At 32.0% G+C, this 23,058-nt stretch overlaps 1 protein-coding gene across 4 annotated transcripts in view; it reads right to left on the bottom strand.

The window, feature by feature from the left end:
* Window positions 1-23,058, bottom strand: part of LOC106459772 (far upstream element-binding protein 1-like) — a 154,019-nt gene that overhangs the window by 104,412 nt on the left and 26,549 nt on the right. For 3 of the 4 annotated variants that reach the window (XR_002610627.1, XM_013919425.2, XM_013919426.2), the window contains exon 3: window positions 2,845-2,886. The exons of the other annotated variant lie outside the window; for it this stretch is intronic. Coding sequence is in view for 2 of the 3 variants with exons in the window: in XM_013919425.2 (XP_013774879.1) it covers window positions 2,845-2,886 (42 nt within the window). In the remaining variant the exon portion in view is untranslated. The remainder of the gene's footprint in view (window positions 1-2,844; window positions 2,887-23,058) is intronic. 4 annotated transcript variants of the gene reach the window in all.

The raw sequence follows: 23,058 nt of genomic DNA, 5'->3' as shown, positions 1-23,058 counted from the left end.
AATTACGATTTTAGTGATGGGGTGGGGGGGGGGAAAACCTTATAAATGTAGTGAGTGTTGGTATAATAACCCTATAGTAGTGGAATTCTACTGTCTGCTTGAGGACAAGCCTGAAACAGACAAGAAAGAAAAATTGTTGTATGCAGACATACAATATCTTTACTGCATAATTCTTATAGTCTTCAATCTTATTTGTTTACAGAGCCATAAACTAGAAAATCAGACACACTTGTCACACTAAACCTGTTACATACTCTCTTCTACAAATTGCTAATTATTCTTTCTGATATTTTATAACATTTATAGCCAATAGAAAGGCAAAGTTTTAATCTATCAAATGATGTATAATGCTACACTGTTTTCAGTACAGAGTATCGTCAATTTCAGCTTCAGTTTGAAAGTTTATCTCTCAGTATTCATATTGAGCACCTAAGGGAATTATCTTAAGCATCTCTTATATTAGTTAGAAAGCCAATTAAATTATAATAGTTATAGGACATTGTTTACTTTGTGCTTGTTATTAATGTATCCTTAGGTACACTATTTAAGTAAATAAGAATTATTTAAAATGACCGCAAAATATAAAAAAATGAGGTCAAAGTTATTGCTATATTTCTTGTTTTTTTAAGTATATTTTTTATTTATTGTTATAAAAGTATCTAAGAAGTAAAAATTATAAACTTATTAGGTTATATAAGGTAAGATGAAGAAAAACAATAATAGTAAAAAATATTCAGAAGGTTCGCTTTGTAAAAGGTTGAAAAGTTGTGACATGCACATTGTAAGATGGTTAAATACATACCGCATTGAAAATGTTAAGCACAATAATTTACAGGAGTAGTAGAAGTGCTGTTTTAGTAAATAATCCTATGTATACAATATACCAAAAGCGTTTTTATAATATTTACTCCAAGATATCTATGTATTTTTGACAAGAAAATGACAATTTTTCTAATTTTAAATAATACTTTGGATAAATACTGAAAGTGGTAATTTTAATACTGATGCTATAACTGTTGACAAAACCTATATGGATGCAATTTTATTTAATTTTAGTCCTTATCATTTGCTTGGAGTCAAATTGCATTAATGTATAGAATTAAGACAAGGGAATTGTAACACATAAGATGGTTGTAAAGATTACCACGTTAAAACAGTTCTAACAATAAATGAATGGGTCACCATTAAAGAACTCCAAAAAGTTATGGAAAAATATTAATTTTTATAATGAAAATTACCACCTACACAGAGAAAGTCAAAGACACTTCTATTTCTTGTGAATAAACAACTCTGCTTTGTATCAATGTTACTGATGAAAAGTGAAAATTAACCATTTTTGAAGAGAATATGTAAAATAAAACACAAATTGGATAACATTTATTAAATATTTACAAGTTGGCAGATATAATGATGATGAACATTAGGGTTAATATCGGTTACAGTTCTGAATTTATAATATAATGAAAGACAATGAAAAGCAGAACTCATTACTCAAGTGAAAGAAGTTCAATTGTTCGTGTAAAAAACAACATTTTTAGTAAATACAACATAGCCATGATGTAAGGAATTTATAAAGTACAAGTAAAAATGAAAGCAATGAGTGAAAATTAAGATGAAAAAAATCATTTTTGCAGGTGACCTAACTGTTCAGAAATCATTCCCATGGAAGAATGGAATAGTCTGATTTTATGTTAAATATAAGTAAAAAAAGATCAACCTGATGTGTTGATGAACAAAAATTAAATTGTGAAAATCAACTTGTGATTATTAATGATTGCATTGCAATTTGTATTATTTCAAACTACTATAATTGTGATGAATGTAAAGGATTGATGTGCAGCCACATGCAATAGTGATAATATATGTAAAAAAAAAAAAAAAGTGAAAAAAAAGTTCGCTTTATGAAATTTTTAGTTGTATTTTTTTACAAGATATTTTAACAAAAAATTATGTGAAATATGTTGATGACAGCCAATATTTTAAGCCTGAAGAAATGAGGCACTTAAAAGCATACATTACATAGTTAGATTGTCTTTTTCTTGTCAAACAGCCATAATTAAAATATAAATAAACATTCACACATAAAAGTTTTTCAAATACTTAATGTAAAACAGTTTGGAAATGGCTTGAATGGGTAATAAAGAAAATTGTTGTTGAAATTATAGACAACTCACTTTAAAAAACAAACCACACACCACACCAAGATCAACAGAAAACTGCAATTTTGAGCACTATCAGTGGGGCAAACTGATATGAAAATGCACAAACTCACACCAGGTAACAATACCTGCAATAAGACCAACTTAGAACCATAATTCTGAGCAGTCAACTATCAAGAGCAAGGCATAATTAATAACAGAGGCTGTTACCAAATGTAACTTTAAGACGTTTTTCATTCATAACATAGCAAACAAAAGAATAAAAACTATATTAAGCCATTTTCCACACCTAAGACAATACAAAGCTTCACTGAGTGATATTAGGGTACTGCACACACGTAAGCATACTTATGATAATAAATAGGTTAACTGTTCCTATGAGCCAGACTTTCTAAGACATTTTTGGATGAAATTTTGAAACACTAAACAATTATATGCTTTTATAATTTTGTTTAAAGTAAATACTACATGCAAAGTTTTCATCAGTAAAACTGAAGCAACATACTGGCAATGAGTATCACCTGTTTAACAAAAAAAAAAAGACTACTACTCAATTTATAGTGCATTCTGTATTTGCAATGTTTGACTAAAGACAGTTTGTTTACTGTAAACTAATACAGTTTGGTTGTACGCAGAAAAACATGATACTGTCATGTAGCAAATAATGAAACAGAAATACACTCACGATCATTCACAGCAGCAGGCTTTTTCGGATCAGGTGCACCATCTGAAATGTTTCATATTAAAGAAAAAAATATTTTTATTGATTTTCTCATTACAAAGGTAAAAATATTACACTATCAGATAGTTCAAACAAATTATCTTCTATACTGAGTATTTAAGATTTTCATGAAAATGTAGACATCTGTATCAAATAGTTTGCACCATTCATAACATCTATATTACAGATATACACTACCACTGAATTGCACCCAGAATGTAAAATTAACATTTTCAGAATTAAGATGAATTTCAAACAGGTAGTTAATTCACTAAATACAAAAAGCTTTTCTTCTTTGAGTTGCTTTCAGCCACATGACAAGTTCTGAATGTCCTTGACACTACACAGTATATGTATTAACTTACCCCTAGAGTTCTCTACTCTCCCATGTGATTTGTTGTGAATCCAGAACACAAGTTCTGCTTTCCTGCTATAATACAAATCTTGTAGTTGCAGTCTTGATGGAAAGCATTTATCAACCAGTTGTGGGGAGGTGGGCAAGAATGTGTTTAAGATATAAATAATAGTTTGTACTTTAATCCAATTCTAAAAAATGTAAAATTCAATGGAAAACAAAAACAAACACCTTTGAAATATGAAAATTCAGAATACTCCCAATGAGATGGAGAAAGAAACTGAAGACAGTAATAGGACCATTGAGTCACCAAAACAGACAGTAACAGCCTAGAACCAAGAAAAATGAAAGATGTGATCAAGTAGGGATTGAATAGAATCAAGAACCAAAGTAAAAGTCAACAGACTGGATTCATGGAAGAAACAAATGGTGCAGCCTAGCCTCATAAGACACTGTGAGACAACACAGACATTAACAAAGACATTAAGAAAAAAAAATATTCTTGAACAGGTATTTCATTGCCCTAGACACCTTTTAATTAATTGGCGAAACCACAGCCAAGGGAACGGGCTTGGAAAAATCCAAGCCAGTTCCCTTGGCTGTGGTTTCGCTAGATAGCATGTACCTATCAAGCCATCACATTCTCAGGTGTGGTCACATGAGATGGCAGAACAGGAAGTGGAACAGTTCTGAAGGAGTAGATGAGTAATAACTGAACAATGGGCATGTTCCTGAGGCTAAGCATCCTATATCTATATATTGGAGATGGTCAGCCAAGTCAATGATCAGCCAGGGAGAATTAAAAAGGCCTATAGAGATCCTTGGATGGGGTCTAAAACATGAGGATAGTACAAATGGAACAGACTAATAGGTTATGAAAGATAAAAATAAAGGTTTTACTCCCCATCATGGTTTGAGCTATAAGACATTACACTGAGAATGATCATCTCAGTGCTTGCTACACAAGAATGTGCAAGACTGGAAACACAGCCACCGAGGCATCAACAGTTAAGGTAGTATTCTCTGACCACTTCCAGGGATATCACATTCTTGTGGAGCAAAATGCAGAGGATAAAATGTTAGCTAGAACAATCACAGGGTGTATGTAACAAGCAAACGTCCTAATGGATGAATCTATTCAAACCCCGAGTCTCATATTATAAGAAGAAAGTTTTTTGTGTTTTTTCGATAAATGTTTCCACATTAAGGAAAATGTGTCAAAACTTGGGTCATTAAAATGATAGGCTCAGAAAATGCCACTGAACAAGTAAAGCAGCCCTGTGACCAGCAAAGAAAGAAGCTGATACCCATGATGCCATGATCATGGAACAAATATGTAAAACAGAAGCAAACTCTTAAGCAGTTGAAGGTACAGAATATACAATGTTTAATGCATCAAATCTGGAAGGCAAGAAGATTGAAAAGCAATGACGAATAATTTTCAGCAAAAATGGGTTAATAATCAAGCCTCTCAGAAAGAGAATCTGTTTTATTGGACAAAGATCTAAACAAAAGCCAGCTATAAGTCACAGAAATTGAACATCACTGGGAAAAAAAAGAATGACTGAGAATGCCGAACATGATCACATGGTGGTAATTGGACTGGCTCCCTGTGAAGTTGATATAAAAGGAGGAAATCATGATTTAGGCTGGCAAAAGGGAAGTAATATGAAGAATCCTGTACTGTGATTAACTGTATTTGGCAATTTACTTGAGGTAGAAATAAACAACATATGCTGGTAATAAAATCTAGGAAAACTTTAATCTGACACAATGTTTCAGGCCTAAGCAAGTTGAGAATGAACCCAAGAAATCAATGAAACTGCAGCAAAGCAAATGCTGGTAGTACAAATACAACCCTAACTGAAGATAAAAGCTACAACTGTGGAATTGTCTGTGTGAACTCACAGAGAATGATGATGTAAAAGGGGCAGAAATTTAAGACAAGCATGGCAAACAACTCAATGTTCTAATGCATGAAATGAGCTGTTGAGGGATACCAATTCTCCATCACAGCATCTGAACTGAGAGAGAAGCATCTAGGAAAAGATGAAGGATTTTAGAATGAGGATGAAAAAGAGATTCTGCTGCCACAACTTTGATGTAACCCAAACTGAAGAAACAAGCTGCATAACAATGCTTCTCATGTCACACACCACTAAGAAGCAAGATTCAATTGGAAAGGGGTGCTGTTGGATGTGAGTGCACCCTAAGGGCGTGACTTTGTCAAATAAACACATTGTTCACAAAGCAAAAAAAAATATCTTTGGCAGTAGGTGTGGAAAACATGAGACTCTAAAGTTTGCAACATCACAGAAAATGGATGAAATTCATCTTGAACTGTGTCATCTAAACTACTGTGTTGGTATTAAAATTGGAATTAGATATATGGATTACTCACACAAGAGATGTAGCCAGCTGGGTGGTCAAGTCATCATGTGTGTGTGTGTGTGTGTGTGTTTGACTGAACAAACAGAAGTGTTAGAATAAGCCAGTTGGTTCAAGTAAAAGTAAAAATTAATATCTAAAGAATGGTAAAATTCCGGCAAATACTGGAATATGGATGCAGTTGAAGGGAAGGGCAATGAAGAAATTGCAGGATAATGGACAAATAGGGATATGAATATAAGAAATTTTTACATCCACCATTATAATTATCCAATGGTCATTATGAGGGATCTTTCATAACAAATATATATTTCCCATTTTAAAATGAGGTTGGGTGATCATTTTTTATAGCAAAGCCACATTGAGCTATCTGCTGTGTTCACCGGGGAGAATCGATCCCAGGATTTTGGTGCTGCAAGTCAATAAATTTACCACTGTCCCATTGGGGGACTTTAAAATGAGATGTCTTTAGGGAAATAAGAGTTAAAACAGATCTCCAATCTCTTGATCTCTTTGGAACCACAAAGCAATAGGAGTAGAAACCTGAAGAATCATGATAAATACATTTTGACTGTTCCTTTCTGAAGAAGGTATACCACTTCTTCATCCAGAATGTGTAAGCAAATGGATTAGAAGGAAGAAGAAGAAGAAGACATTAAGACTTGACTGAAGGATCAGCCAAATCCAAGGATCCAATACAATCCTTTAACAGTTTAGATGGGAGATTTGTCCAGAACAAAAGCAATTAAGTATCAATTATTAGTAATTTTGGCCACTTGAGAGGATGAAATGGAATGAGTAGAAGTAGCAGACATCAACTGAGAATTAGATGAGGGAGGTAAGATCAGATTACTTGCTGGTTGTCTCAATAGAAATGACTACCAGAAGTCAAATACTAAAATACTAGTCAGCTCTTTCAAAGCAAACAATCTCTAAAGTTAGCTCAAAAGTGTGTGCATGTGTGTGTACTTCATAATAACATATGATGATTGAAGATGTCAAAAACATAGGAGCTGCAGCTGAAGAAGATTACAAAGTATTTTTTTTTCTCCTGAATAATATTTAGAAAAATTAGGTAACTTATTAGAGCTGGGAAATGTAATTGATTATCTATGAGCAACATTTACAGTGTCACCCAGTCAATTAATCCAAATTAGTGTTTCCAATTACTTCAATAAACAATTATTCAAAATTCTGATTACATTGACTTTCACAAAACTAATCCAAATTAGGATTTAATATTACTAACATTTTCAAATATTCCAGCTATCCAAGTAATCAGAATATTACCACCAAACTTTCTCATTATGTTTTTGTTATAGTAAAGTTACTAAGGCTATCTTCCACTACCACTAATTTTTAAAAGCTAACTACAGGGAAGACAACTGGGATCACCCAGTGCAAATGTTTTTTGTTTTTTTTGCAGTTGTTGTTATTCATGAACTGCATGCTAGAGGCAGATTACATGAGTAAGGCCTCATAAGAAGTTTAGATATTGGTAGAAACATTTGCAGCAGTGGTAAACATCAACTTCTAAAGTAACAGTGAGCAAAGTTAATAGCATGATCATCAATAAAAAGTCTGAATCACAGTAGGACACCAGAGCTTATATAATCCTCCTAACATACGTCACATGAATAACTCTGCATGGTGACAAGGACATTAGGACTCTAGTCACATGGTTGTTGACAGCATGAGCACAACTCAAAAAGTTTTTTTTTTCTGTTTTTAATTTTAATATATACAATCAATACTATATTTGTAACTTACACATTACATGAGGTGCTTGTGCTGTATAATTTGGGTGTGTGTAGTCTGTCTTTTTTTTTTTTTTTACCCAACTCACCAAATAATCCAAATCTTTTTGTAAGTCAGTAGTATCCTCATCACAGCCAGCACCACCCAAAACTTATTTATCAGGAAACTTAAATAATCTGTTAACCATTCCTTTATTTATGTTATTGATGTAAATCAAAATTAGCAGAGGTTCTAACACTGAGCCCTGAGGTACGGTACATCATTTGTAAAATTAATCCAGTTTGACTGAATTCTGTTTATAACAACCCTTTAATTTCTTCCATCCAGCCAGTTTTCTATTCAATGAGTCAACTTATCCCCAACACCTACAGAGAATTTTATTTTTAACAAGCCTTTTATACGACATCTTGTCAAATGCTTTCTGAAAATACAGATATACCACATCTACACTGTACCCTCATATACGTAAACAGTAAAGTATTTATCAAAAGATTAGAAAGGCAAGATTTTCCCTTAGTGAAACCATGCTGACTATCCAATAAAAATCTTAAATTTTGTTAAACGACTTTGCAAAGTATCTTTCTTCAGATTTTTAAAAACTTTTTCCAACACTAATGTAAGACTAACAGGCCTATAATCACTGGGACAATTTTTATTACCTCCCTTGGAAAGAGAAATAACATTAGCCAACTTTCAATCTTCTAGCACCTGGCCCCTACTCAAGGACTTAAGAGAAAATGGTGGCAAGTGACTCGTATATCCAATTCCTAACCTCTTTCAAAACTCTTACGTAAATATTATCTGGTCCAGGTGTTTTATCATTCTTTAAATTTTCCTATTTTTTTTTAACAAGCCCAGAATTAATGTGATCATTTTATTCAACCTGGTCTCTATCTAACAACTGTTCAGTTTGAGGGATATTGCTTAAATCTTTACTAGTAAAAACTAATGAAAAAAGTAACATTTAACAACCCAGCCATCTCATAATCATTAGATATTAGCCAACCAGAGTCATCCTTCAAAGGTCCTACTCCCATCTTAACATTTTGCTTACCCTTAACATATTTGACGAAATCCTTATTGTTCATATTTTCAGCTAACCCTTACATAGTTTTTTAATTTAATAATTTCTAGTCTGATAAACTCTCTTGATCTTCTATAATCCCTCCAATTTCCCATCAATGCAGTTAATTTAAACTTCTCATGTTTATATTGCTTTTCTTTAACTTTACATCCTTTATGTTAGGAGCATTACTATTTTTAACTTACATCAACAACATAGAAGAAGAAGGAATGGGCAATAACTTATTTATATTTGTTGATGATATTAATTATTTTGCTACAGGCTCAGTTGATTCAACCAAGTTTGTGACACATCTGAGTTTCTAAACTATAGCTTTTAATATGTTTTCTCTATCTTAACAAAATTTGGCAAGCTTTCAGTAAACATTACAAGTCTTTTGCATATAAAAACTCAAACGTTTTAATTAAATATTTTTACTATAAATTTGTCCATGAATATATGGTGTTAGAGTGTTGACTGCTCTAAGTGAAAAGTGATTTTCATGTTTAGACTAAAAATATTTTCTTCATCTGAAAATTGTGAAAGTTCATATGCATAATCTCTAAAACCTCCTAAATAAATAAATATCTTTTTTTTTCAGTAAAACTTTATATCTGTTATTTTCTCTACCCTAACATTATAACCAACTTTGTAACCACCATAAAAAATATGAAATAAATTTGAACTGCTTTTTTTCTTTCTAGAATGGCTGTAAATTGTAACATGAAACTACAACTATATATCTGAAATAGCTTAAGGTTTGTAACAGTATACATCTGTTTATACTTAATTTCACTGTTTTATTGGCCTTTGAGCTATGTTTAATTAATATTCCCATCACAAAAGTTGTAAATCACTCAGTGCTTTAATTTTTAGATTTTAGTTACTTTTATGCAAATAAGTAAAGAAATATAATACTTATCTGGGTTGTTTTGTTTTTGCTTTTGACTGTTGATGAAACTAAGCCCACTTTTTTTTAATATACATACTAATGATCCAAGTACACAAAATAATAACAAGCACAGAGCAAACAATGTCCTAAAACAATCACACTTTTCTGGCTTTCTAACTTTAGCATAAGAGCCTTTAAACCTTACCTTAGCCTTGTTGATCTGAAGACTGGGAGAGAAAATTTCAAACTGAAGACAAAATAGACATTACACTGAAAACTACATAATATGATACATGATTTAATACCTTGACTTTCTATCAGTTATACATAATATAGTATAAAACATCAGAGAGAACTATTGTTAATTTGTGAAAGAGATGATGTGAGGTGGGCATGGCAAGGAGGTACAATTTTCTAGTTTATGACTAAGCAACTAAGATTGAAGGCTATAAAAATTATGCTTTGTCTTAGTAAATTCTATATTATAATGAGTACTTTACATTATATTCTGTACTTCTCAAATGTCACAATTCTCATACTAGGGGAGATTAAGGGTTTTTGAAATATTTCCTTATAAGATAAAGAACTTAAAACGTATATGATATTAACATTTGGTTTATTAACTATGTTTTGATGACAAGTATATTTCTGTACAGTACTAAAAAGGTAGTTTAATTCAATTTTGATTGCAACTATCTTAAAAGTCATGACATGCACACTTTGACCTGCCCGTGGCAAGAAGGTTAAAGCTTTAGGTATTGCTGGCCATGAGGAAAATGCTGCTGCTTTACAAAAGGATTTGGATTATTTGGTGAGTTGGGTGAATAAATGGCAGATGGCTTTTAACTGTAATAAATGCTTGGTAATACATGTGGTATATCATAATTTGAATGAGTATAACTATGATATAAATAAACTTAATAATGTTGGAAGAAAAAGACTTTGGTGTTCTGGTTGATTAGTCTCTTAAGCCATCCAAGCCATGTACTCTTACTTGCAGTAGAACAAACAAGATTTTAGGATGTACCTATAGAATCATCGAACATAAGCTAAAGATGTTATAATTTCATTATATATGACATTGATTAGGCCAATTATGGGGGTACTGTGTTCAGTCTCGGGCTCCTTGTCTAGAGAAAAGACACTGAATTGTTGGAAAGGGTTCAGAGGAGGACTACTAAGATGATATCTGGATGGAAAGGTTGTCATATATATTGTATTTAATGTTGAGAATGATAAGACTAGGGGACACATACTTGCAGGGTAGGAGTTATTTTAACCTAAGACAGCTTCATTTTTCAAAGAGTGGTTAGCTTTTGGAATGGGTTGCTTTGAGATGTTGTAGGTGAAGTTAATTTAAGGGTGTTTAAGGAAAGGCTTGGTAAATATCTGAATGATCAGGGCTGGCTTTGAATGGTTTGTTTTTATTATAATGACATTCATATAAATTTTTATTTAGAAAACACTATCAGAGCTTGAATATGGATAACAAATCTGAAACCAAAGTGATATTTGAATCTGTTAAGCAATTCAACTTTGAAAATTCTGTTAAAACAAAAGCAAGATAAAATGTTTGTCAAGCTTTGGATATCTAAGATATGTTTTACACTTTTTATATATAATGTATACCTCTTAAAAGAAATCATAAATCAAGAATGAATTCAAGCATAAACAATTGACACTTTCATCTTATTTTGTACCCCTAGGTCTTCTGATGTCTTGATTTTAACTTCCCAATATTTGATTACATGTTACAAAATGAACAAAAACAAGTCTTCATTCTATTACCATAAATTAATGTTGGTCTACATTTATGCTAAACTTTATTGTCTCATATGTTAACTTATTTCTAACTGTGTAATTTAAAATTGGAACCTGAATATACGACAAATGTTTGGAGCTGTACCGCACATCAATTTGCAGAAAAACCCAAGACATTACTACAAAAGATGCATTAAAACTACTAATAAACACACAATTTTTCAAAAATCTAAAAAACATAATGTACTGATTTGTAGTTTTATGTAAGCAAAAAATTAATTAACATTTACAACGCTGATAAACACAGTAGAGTATTTTACATATAAAAATGGAACTAACAGGTAAGTATTGCAAAGATGAGAGGGTTTACTTCAAAGAATAAAATCAACACAGATAACAAAGAAAACTCAAACATATGTATAAAAGAAAGAAAAATAGTTTCTTGGGAACACATGAACTTAAACTATCAAAATGTGCTCAGGTTCTTACTCTAACACTGCCTTCACTACACAACAAACACAAAAGTATTGTTGAAACCACACTATTAACCTTTTGACAATGACACTTTTTAAGCTCCTTTCTGCATGTTACACAGTTACATTCAAAGTTTAATTAAACCACTTTACTACCAATGTATTTTAATGAAATTATTATTACTATCAAGTACGTTATAGTTCCAAATTTTATACTATTTTAATTTTTATTCCTTCTTTTTTTTTTTCCAAAAGCTATAAAAACTTCAGTTTTGTTGTCATGTGGTTCATGAGCTACAAACAATTTCGAACTTTGCCCATGATAGACAGTTAAATTGTAGTTAGCTTTTACTTTTATATTTTAGATAATTCTGTATTATTTATGTTTTATTTGAAAGGTTTAATAATTTTTATAAAATAGCAAAAGATTCGCATCACTCCACAAGGAGTACATTACCAAACGATATTTTGCCAGAGGCTAAAGTATCACTGCCATTCATACCCTGTTTATCACCCTTGGGTACCCTCCAACATGTGTTGATATAAATAATGAACAGTAAAAAACAGGAATAGAAAATAAAACATTAAAAATAAACTATAAGTGAAAAGGTAAAGACATGAAATTACACACATGAACTGAAGAAGATATTTTAATATTATTCAATGAAGAGTCAAAAGGTATGTACATATTTCTATTTCTTAACTTTAAGCATTTCATTACACTATACATTGATGATAGTGAGATGGTAGGGAAAACTGATAACAAAACTTAAAAAAATCTTTTGAATTTCATATAGGAGGTTCTAGATATTATGCAAATGATATGTGAAAACTGCAAGATAAACAAGATGGAATCCTCAATAACCATGGCACTTGAAATTCCTTTAGGCAGGATGATAGAAATTAATCTACGAGACCTTTTTTCTTTTTTATTACCTGTATTTTTGTGCCCCATCAATACCAAGTGTGGGGTGCACGTAAAGCTGATTCAATTTTATTACTTATTAGGATCTCTACTAGCCTACCCTCAAATTGAAATTCTTTCAGGAAGGATTAGAGTAAATTAATCTACGAGACCCTGGGCATGGTCAAATACATCAATTGAAAGGGTTTGACCCTCCTGAGTCCAAAACTATAATTATAACGCATTTTTAATAGAAAAAAATATTTAATTATTCTGAAACTACATACTTTTAGGAAAGTTTTTGTCAAATTTCAAACAATTTCATCAACTGGTTTCAGAAATCGGTTTAAGGAAATTTCCAGATTGCACTTAGGACAATCTGACTTTGATCAGAGGTTGTCTGGAAGGCTGTATTGGTTGTCAAAAAAAAAAATTATTTATTTATTCATTTTCAAAAAATACAATTAATGTTTATTTTGCATCTTTATGCAACTAATTTTTGACACCTTATTGTGATGCTGTTTTGAGTACAGGTCTGTTCCAGGGCACTAGTAGTCCATCAGACAACACAGGGGTTTAAGTTGGCTGTCCAAGGAAGTATTTAGTCATCTAGGGCAACCATTAAAATCAAGCCCCAGGTTTCATTTTAATAAAGAAATTTCACAAACGTTACATAACCTATTTACAGAGTAAGTAGGCTTTTTTCAAAGGGTTAAATCAGACCAAATCTAAATACAACATCTCACAATTCTAGATCATCTTTCTCATTTTACATATTTTAGGGAAGATTAACTCGTACTTCATACTAACTTGCTCAAACCCTTATACCATCCCTTCACTTGTTTATGAACCCAGACACCAAGAGAGATTTGATAGAAAATCATGACCAAAAGAGTAAAGACTTTATGGAATGGAAACAGTGCTATCTCTGGTACACAACCTAATTATGATAAAAAGATTGATCAGTAGAATAGAAAAATATTTTTAATTTGCTTGGGTACCACAGGTCATGCTCACTTTGCAGACAACTTTTTGGTCTGGTCACTTCATATTTATGTAGAATCTGCTTGAGTATGTCGCCAAAGAAATGTAATATTTTCTGGCATTGCATTATACATAATTACATCAAAACAACAGTATTTTATAAACAATTAGATGTGATACTTTAATCCTGCACACTAAATGCTAAACTTACTTATGTACTAATATATGATTCCGTCAGCTCATTGATTATTTGTGTCCTCCCCTTCACAGTTTGTTTCAACCCTACTGCACCAAACTACTTTTATATGCTTCATATCTTTTATAGGTTAAGAATTTATGATCACTCATCCAGGCACATGTACAGCCAAGCTCAACTTTGGCTATACCACTGAAATTGATGCAAGTTATGATGACTGTGCACATGAATATCTATTAAACCCTACAAAATAATGTCTTAAAAATCAAATGAATAAATCCAAATAAAAGAGATTTCTCAACTCATAAAAGGGTAAAAATTTTACAGTTCTTAACTCTCCCCTTTTCCCTATATCAGAACATATATAGGTCTAATCCTTTAATATTTGTACTAAGTGACAAAAATTAACTCTTAACTGATGAAATCTTGGTTTCCATTAATAAACAAACTTAATAAACAAATGCTCTGGAACTGTTAAACTACACAAAATAATCTGAAAAACAATAATATGATGCAAAACTAATGCAAAAGAAAAACAGAATGATGGGTTATTCAGTGTAAAATAAATAAAATTGTATAAACAGAATAAACAGGTTAACACAAAATAAACAAGATAAAACTAGGATACAAGCACCTTTTAGTACAATTCAGTATAAGGCATGAAATACAATCCAAAAGTAAACAGAATTCCACATAAAACTGAAATAACTGTAACAAAATGATATACAGGCATAACACATGGAATGAAAAAGATAACAGTGCAAGACTTTATAAAAATTATAAAACTGAACATAACAGGCAGAATCATTAAAAAATATATTTCAATACTGCTCAAAATAATAGAATTAAATAAAACACTGGATACAAATGAAAATTTATGCATATATATGGAAAATGAAATAAATAAAATGAATATATATAAGAAAACCAGGCAAAAATGTAAAACTCAAGATACACACAACTAAATACATTAAAGTGTGAACTAACTCACAGATACAATACTCAAAACATTTCTATCTCAAAAGTATAGAAGTAACCATAACTCAAAATAAAACCCTACGTAATTACTATGGTACAAGTTAAAAGTAGAAAACAATGTTGAGTCACACTCAAAATACTTGTAACTTACAACAAAAATCAGGTTGAATTTAATATAAGTATGACTGGTTGCGGAAGAGCATGTTATTAGTCAATAATGAAGACTCCACAGATTTTGATAAACAAGTTTCCTGGAGGAAAGTGTGCATTTTTAGTTATACAAGTTTATTAGCTTTCACTTAAGCTACAGCAAGGTTAGCTTTCTACATCCTAAAGTTAGAATTAGTCTTCAGACTTATTCTTCATGCACAGAGTTATCAAATCTTGTTCTACACTAAGTATCTTTTGATAATGTGTCCTGAAAATACACATTACTTACTTGTGTAACTAAATGGCTGTGAATCTTGGTTATAGCACAGTTTCCAGATCTTGATGAAGATTTTTGAGGATTAAATAACACAATTTTAATACAAATAAAAGAACATTCTTTGTCCTTATCTTCTAAACAATGAACACTACAAATAAACACTGCAATAGTTAAAGTTTTCCTTACCTGAAAAAGTATTTCAAATAGAAACTCAACCCTTCACAGAACAAACATCTGGCATCTCAGTGCTGATGCTGAAAGGTTTTTGTGCATTTGCCAAACCTATGGACGAGTTCTCACCCATACACATAATAACATGAACTGTGCTTATCTATGATACAATCAGTATTAGACTATACCCATTCACTAACAGGTGGGCAATACATTCTCCAGAGGCACTGGAAGTGGGGCAGTAAGGTGGATGGTTCTGTGGAGAGGCAAGTATTACTGACCTTTGAACCATGTCTGACTAAAAATACCCCGACAGAAGTTGAAAATTACATGGCGCACGTGCATCGACACGACCCTATCGAACAGAGTAATACAGAACCTTCTGGCATGTATACCTCATGATGGTATTTTATTATTTTTCTTTCATTATCTTACCTAACAACTTTCTATTTCTATGATTTTAGTTTCTTTTATAATAATAAACAATTAAAACAAATGAAAAATAAAAATCCTCATAATTAAATATCAAATAATTTTATTTTCAGTAAAGCTTTATACTTTGCCATTTTTTGTACTGTAACATTATACTTATTTCTGCAGGTTGTAGATAAGTAATCAAATTATAACAAAAATAAAGGTTGCAAAATAAAATGTATAGTATTGTTAGCAGTGATTTATAAAATTTCAAAGTACTTATGGTCAGAGTTTACGCTCTCACCTTTTCACATTTATTTTCTGTAGTTATTTTATTGCTTGTAGATGAGTTACAAATTAGAAGAAACAAAATGAATAGTACTCTGTTCTTTTCAGTATGGACAGTAAAGTTCCAAGTAAATCTCCTGAGAGTTTCTTCTAATGTTTTTACACCTATTTCCTATTGTTATTCTACTGTTAGTGCTGAAGTAGAAACCTGCTGAATATAAAGCAATGAATCACTGTTCCTGTTTAAGTGTTACCTTACTTTAAGTACTTTGATATCATCAAAATCAAATATGTTCATGCGGTGCAGTTCCCAGAATTTTTCCTGCTTTGAAAACACAGTGGAATAGGATATATCAACATGTGGACAGTATAATGGTTACGACAATAATTGTTTAAAGTATTATAAAATGTTTATGACTTTGTAGTGGAAGTATCCTACAGAAAATATTCAAATCGCTGCTTAGAGAACACAGTGGGATAGAATTTGCTGGCTTCTTTACAATACAGTGGTTGCAATAAGAATTGTTTAAAATACTTTATAAAGTGAGAGAAAATATTTATGACATGGCTCTGTACAAAGTATAAAGTTGTATCCTATCCAATAAACTTGCTAGTTATCTTACTCGGTGGTCGGGATTTAGCATTGGTATAAGTGTAAATGTGTATAAATGCTTACGGACATTGTTTCCTATATTACCATGCTTATACAGAAACCAATATATGTGTAGTTTCCAGTAATATAAATACGGCTCATTTTGGTTGGCTGGTATCTGCTTAGCCTTCTTGATTTAACTTGAGAAACAAATTATTCACCAGTAAACCACAAGTTCTACTGGGTGTTTACATATAAAGATGTTCCTTTTCATGTGTTAAGATCAGTTGATCAGTGATAAATTTATTTCTTAGACTTCCACAAATTATATAAATTACAGTTATTTTTCTTCAAACATAAAACAGTAAATAAAAAATATTTGGAAAACAATAATCTCTACTAATGATATTACCAAGTCCTTGTTTACACTCGTGAGCCATATTTCCTAAGCCTCGTCCAAATTTACATGTGAAGATGGAAAAATAATCTTTGTAGACTTTATATAAGCATTTTGGAATACAAAAAAAATTATAAATTACTATACCAATACCCCAAAAATCCACTGTAATTTATCAGGCTTCCTAACTAAATTGTATTTGGGTCTAAAAAATATAATTTCTATTCACAAAATAGCCTTGATAGTAATACTTCAAAGTTTTCAATGATATAAGAGCATTTCTTTCGTAAATAACTTAGGAAGACTGACAGAATTATGTAGAATAACTATATAGCTTTCGATTGGTTATAAAGTTATTGGTATATAAAAGTAGGCATAGATAAATATGTCTTCTCATATGATAAATTGGTGAGCAAAGCCAATATAGTGAGTTGTTTAAATATCATATCTCATCAAATAGAAAAGGTAGGGGGTTCTTATTTTATATTCTAGCTTGTTAATATCAAACATTTGTGCTTCTAATTTGTACGAAACTATAGACCTTGTATTGTGGGCATCATAAAATGTAATCTGACCAAACCCAGTAGGCTAGGTACCGTGTGACACACAAAAATCAATATTTAGTTTCAAAATAAGAAACTAACTAATGTCTAATACTATAATTATAATCTACTATTTGTTACCAAACTTATTGACATACATTTATAAACTAATAGCCAAATAAAATGTTGAATGTAAATCTACAAACATGACATGCCCTCTGACCCCTACCTGTCTTGATAGGGTTAACTAAGCCTCAAAATCATTTTATTTCAAAAATCATGTTTAAAGATACTGAAAATGAATGAAAAGATGAGACAATTCTCATTTATGCCTTACAATTAATAAGACATAGCACTTAAACACAATTCTAGTAAGTATGTATTATCATTCAGAACGTGTGTTGGAAAAGATGGTCGGGACTGGCTATAAAAAGAAAATAATAATAATAATAACTTAGATTTATTAGCAAATATTATACGCACCTTATCTTCTAGATGCATTTCTAATGCAAAAATATGTATTAAATTCAGAAAATCATGGTAGATACTGCTAAAGCATTGTTGTAGAAAACCCCATTTCAACAGTAGGTAATGTACAAGGGCATACGGGTTGTACACTTTATCTCTTACTGAATGTGGATTATGAAATAGAGAAGTATTCCCTATGAGGAAATATTGACCACTCAGTAGGTTTCTCTATCTTCTTGTTTGTTTGTTTTTGAATGATCTTTGTTATTGTTTCTGCTTGTGGCATTGTATGAACGACTCACCCAATTAGAGTTTTGGTAAGTTTAGAAAATAGAGACTGTTGTAATGAATTTATGTATTTATTTTAATATGAACATTGTTTAGATTACATTTATATTTAGAAACATACATAGCTTATAGTGTTAGATATGTATTGCGAAACTCCCGCCTATTCTCCAAAATTGTAGAAGATTCTCAAGAGTAAGAATCAACAATATATCTAAGTATGTAAATGCTTTAACCAGTTTTGTTATATTAATTTTAAAATGAAAATTACTTGGCATGATAGATAGGCAAAATGTGAAAAGAAAAAAAAAGGCATGACAGAAACATTGCTTTACAAACCTTACAACTTAATAAAAAAGATTAGATATTTTGTGTATGAAAGCATTATAATGTTTACTGATAACATGCCAAATTTCGTTAGCATTAGCTTATTAGTTTAAAAGTTATAGCATGAAAACTATAACAAGCACAAAATGGTGATGAGGTCATCATATTGACTTACCCCATATTGAAAAGATTTAAAATAGCAGAGGATGTAACTACTTTGCAAATCAGCTATCCAGCCCATACCGGATCCTTTTAACAAAGTTCCTGGGACATGACAGGCTGATAAATCAGATGTTGTGGACATAGGCCTAAAAGAGGAACTCCAGAACAAGAAAGATACATCTCAATAAAAAGCACCTTCCTATCAAGTGATGTAAGAAATAACAGTGGATTTGTTCAAACGAATGATAAAAGGATGTCCAGACAGATATAACAGAAGTTGGCAGACCCACTGAACTACCAACATTTTGAGGATGTTGATGTGGAAGGTGTCCAGAACTATACCACCTGGTAAGAGAGTACCTATGAACAGATGTAAGTACAGGAAATTTGGTAGAAGAGAGATATCCAGGGATTTGGGGAGAATGACCAAGACAAGAAGGCAGCTATAAGAAAGGAGAAAAAAAAAATGGAAACAAAAATCTCCAGAAGGCTGAGCAAATGAGGTGATACAGATCTCAAAGGAATGTGTTACTGAGTAAGAGTCACTAATGTCTTAGAAAGCCTGACCAGCCAACTCAAATGAGCAGAGTTTTGGAGATGGGTCACAGTAGAGTGTCTCCCAATTTGAGGTAAGAGGAGTCAATTGCCCATATAGTAGTGGTAAAGCAGACCCAATGAATGCATCCTCATGTGAAAGCCCTTGGGGCTTAGTTGATGACATACTGAGCCTGAGTCCTGAAAGACAGAGAAAGCCTCTTGAGAGAAATCCTGTATGATTCAAGGGTTTTCTGCAAAGTAAATCAAGGGGTGTGAAAAATGTAAAAGCTACACTCCCATAGGACTGAAACCAAAATGTGGCTCAGAAATGGGCTTTCTCTGAGCTCTGTGGTGACAGCTAGTCTGTCAGGAGGGGGACATAAGGAAGAGTCCAAAGAATGAGGAGTAGGACAGGATGAAGAACTCAAAAAAATTCTCAAAGGAAGACAGCAAACTGAATTTCCTAACAAAACTCTGGGAGTAACTCCAGAAAATCTGGCATTCTAACTAAGCAAATACCAGAAACAAAGAAATCAAGTTTCCTGGACAGCTAGTTGAGAAATAATTAAGGCATCATGGAGAACAGGTCAGTGCAATCTTCCACAGTAAAGCTGTCAGGGTTGGGATACAGAGCCTCAGAAAAAGAAGCTGAGCTAGCAAAAGACAAGCAGAAAGGACAAGAGAGAGTCAAAGTAGGAGAAGCTCCCAAAGCTGAAAAGAGAGATTCAAAGTAATGAAGTTCTAGAAAAGATGAAAAATTTTGAATATGGCAAGAGAGGAGGAGTTTTGAAGTCTAGAAGGATGAGGCAATTGAGAGTTGAGATGAAGCTGAGACAGAAAATCTGAAAGAATGTAAAAATCAGGCAGAAAATGAAATAGGAAAAAAAATCCTAGTGATGAGGTGCATGCAAAAATGTCACAAACCTGAGTTTTCAGAGTAGTAAAAAACAAAGAAGGGTTACCTGATCCTTGTCAGAAATAGAAGAATCTGAATGAAAGGAGAGTTGTGGGAAAAACTGATCAAGCTCATCCAAAGACAATGCAGGTTTAGTAGAAGCTAGAAAAGGCTACGAGTTCTTGGTTCAAGATGAAAACTGTTGGAGAGAACCAATAACTTGATGTATAATGGCAGTAAAATCTCTCACTGCCAGAGTACCTCCAGTCACCACTGAAGTAGAATAAAATAGCTCCTGTTAAAGAGACTTCAGAAATGTGGATAAAAAAAATTGTGATTCAATAAAATATATGAATCCAAACTCAATGAATGTATAATTACCAGTAGTAGTTTTTTCTATCTTCTTGTTTTAAGGTCAAAGACCAGTCTGATGATACTCAGTCCCAAATCATATAAACCAGCTTGCAAGATCCACAAAATCAAAACTTTACGGACCCAGAGGACCACCTGATACTAGATGCAACTTGAAAGGCTCATCAGTGAACAGGAATGGCACAGCAATCGTTGAAGCACTCCTCTACAAGATAAGTAGAGGCACTCCCTCTATATCCCTACTGTAATATTATACATAACATGCTTTCATTTTTTGAAAATTCTGTAATTTTGTTACTTTATAGGTTGAGTTGGGTGGTGGGAAGAAAACTCTTGCCCCAAGTCCTCCATAGGACTACACACAATTGCAAAGAAGACCCTGAAAAGAGAAGGTTTCTCTTTATGGAAAAAAAAAATACCAATCAATTATTCAGTGAATGTTTTTGCATATGCTTATATACCTCTGCTTCTAGCCTAGCTTGAATAAATCTTAAGAGGTTCACAACATACAAGATACACAACATACACCACCACCACCACCAATATACCTAGGTCATAGAACTACAGCAGGGTTCACACAAACTCATGCTTCAACTTCTGTTTTCCAAGGAGTCCCAATAACAGACAATCATGAAACTTTTGACAAAAAAATATCTTCCAAAATATAAATTAGTACATTTAGAAGTTTTCTTGCAGAAGAACTGGAAGATAGTTTCAAACTTCTGTATTTTGCCTAGCACTTAATTAGTAGCCTAAAATTTGTGTCCACATCTATCAGGAGCATGTAAAATTAAAAGCAAACCTGTAAAACTTCAAAACTCAAAATTTTAATGCAGGCAGAATCAAACATATGCACATCACAACTTTATTTCAGAACAAAAGCACAATTATAAACACTAATAATTTTAATATCATGGTGCACTGGATTATCTTACAAAATGAGAGATCTAGAAAAACCTCATTGAAAAACAAAAAAAAAATGTATTGCTACCCAAACTCTAGAAAAAGATAAGAATTTGACTTTTCTTTTAAGCAGAAGCAATGTTTTCTATAGTTCTTGATTTCTTCCAACTCCATTTGATTTTCTTTGGCAGTTCTCATTAGAGTTTGACAAAGTAACAATGGTAAATTTTCCTGTTCACTCAGTTTTTACTGTTAGGCTGTCAGTAGACCTATTTAACAGTTTTATAACCTCTAACATACTTTTGATCTGTCTTTAATTTCTTCTACCTCACATCTCTTCTTCATCTCTTAACTTTCATATAATGTTCATAATGGCGTCTGGCAGTTGCAGCTGAAATGAGCAGTTCATTCAAGATAGAAACATTTGGTACTCCCCTAACTAATTCTACATAGTCACAAATTATACATTCAGCTACAACAGACATCTCCTTCAGGTTTTCAACTACTTCATTATCTACAGAGAAACCTCTCTCTACACTTTCCTGTTCATGAGAAAAAATGAGTAAGAGTTGGCCAATTTCCAGAAATTGGTGTATGCAGTATCCATCATGTACTTAGCAACCCTGTCACAGTTTTATCAAACTTTTCAAAACCAATAACAAGAATCTTGTCCAAGATAAGAGAAAACTGCTGAATTCTTTCTTCACTATCGTTTTATTTTAGCATCCTTGTATTTAACAGTATTCCCAGTCCTTATTCAGTATGTCCCTAACCCAGACAGGTCACAAGCCATGTTTCTTGAGTTCAAGCATGAGAGGTTTCTAACCAATGAATAGGGCAGAAGACATTTTCACAGAATCTTCTTTTAAGGCTTAACTCTTTTAGCATGGGCTCAGTTCCTGGGACCGACTTTATAACCATTTTGTGCTTGTTATAGTTTCTTTGCTATAACTTTTAAATCAGCAAGTGCATGTTAACGAAATTTGGCAGATTATCAGTAAATATTACAATGCTTTTATATTTAAAATATCAGTTTTTTTTTATTAAGCCTTAACGTTTGTAAAACAATGTTTTTCTCATGACTTTTTTTCTTTTCGTATCTTGCCTATCCAACATGCAAATAATTTTCAAATTTCACATGCAAAATCTTTATAATATCCAGAAAATTATCAAATGTTTCTTAAGAAAAAAAAACTATTTTAACTGTTATTTTCAGTAATTAATCTCTGTCCAGGTATGATCAATTTGACCGATCTCGTAACCACCATAAAATATTAGGAAATAAATATAAGTTGTCTTTTTCATTCTAGAATGATTATAAATTATAACAGTCAACAAAAGCGATGACTTGGCTTTTCACCTGTGACCCATCTGGAAAAGTTTAACAAAAAAATTTCTGCAATTAAGCCAATTTTATATGATATGCATTTCACTATTATTTGACCTCTTAAATAGCTTTTTTTTATAGTAAAATAGTTTACTTTTTTCTAAATATCAATTTGTAGAATTTTGTCAAGACAAAAAAACTGCAAATAATAAATCATTATTGAATCTTTTCATTAAATAATGCTTAGATGATATTGCTCAGATCATGTGAAATAAAGCACAACATTGACAGCCTTGAAGAAGTGAAGCTTCATTTTGAA

The sequence above is a fragment of the Limulus polyphemus genome, unplaced genomic scaffold (assembly GCF_000517525.1).
Source record: "Limulus polyphemus unplaced genomic scaffold, Limulus_polyphemus-2.1.2 Scaffold659, whole genome shotgun sequence".
NCBI lineage: Eukaryota > Metazoa > Arthropoda > Merostomata > Xiphosura > Limulidae > Limulus > Limulus polyphemus.
This window is presented reverse-complemented; position numbering and strand designations above follow the sequence as displayed.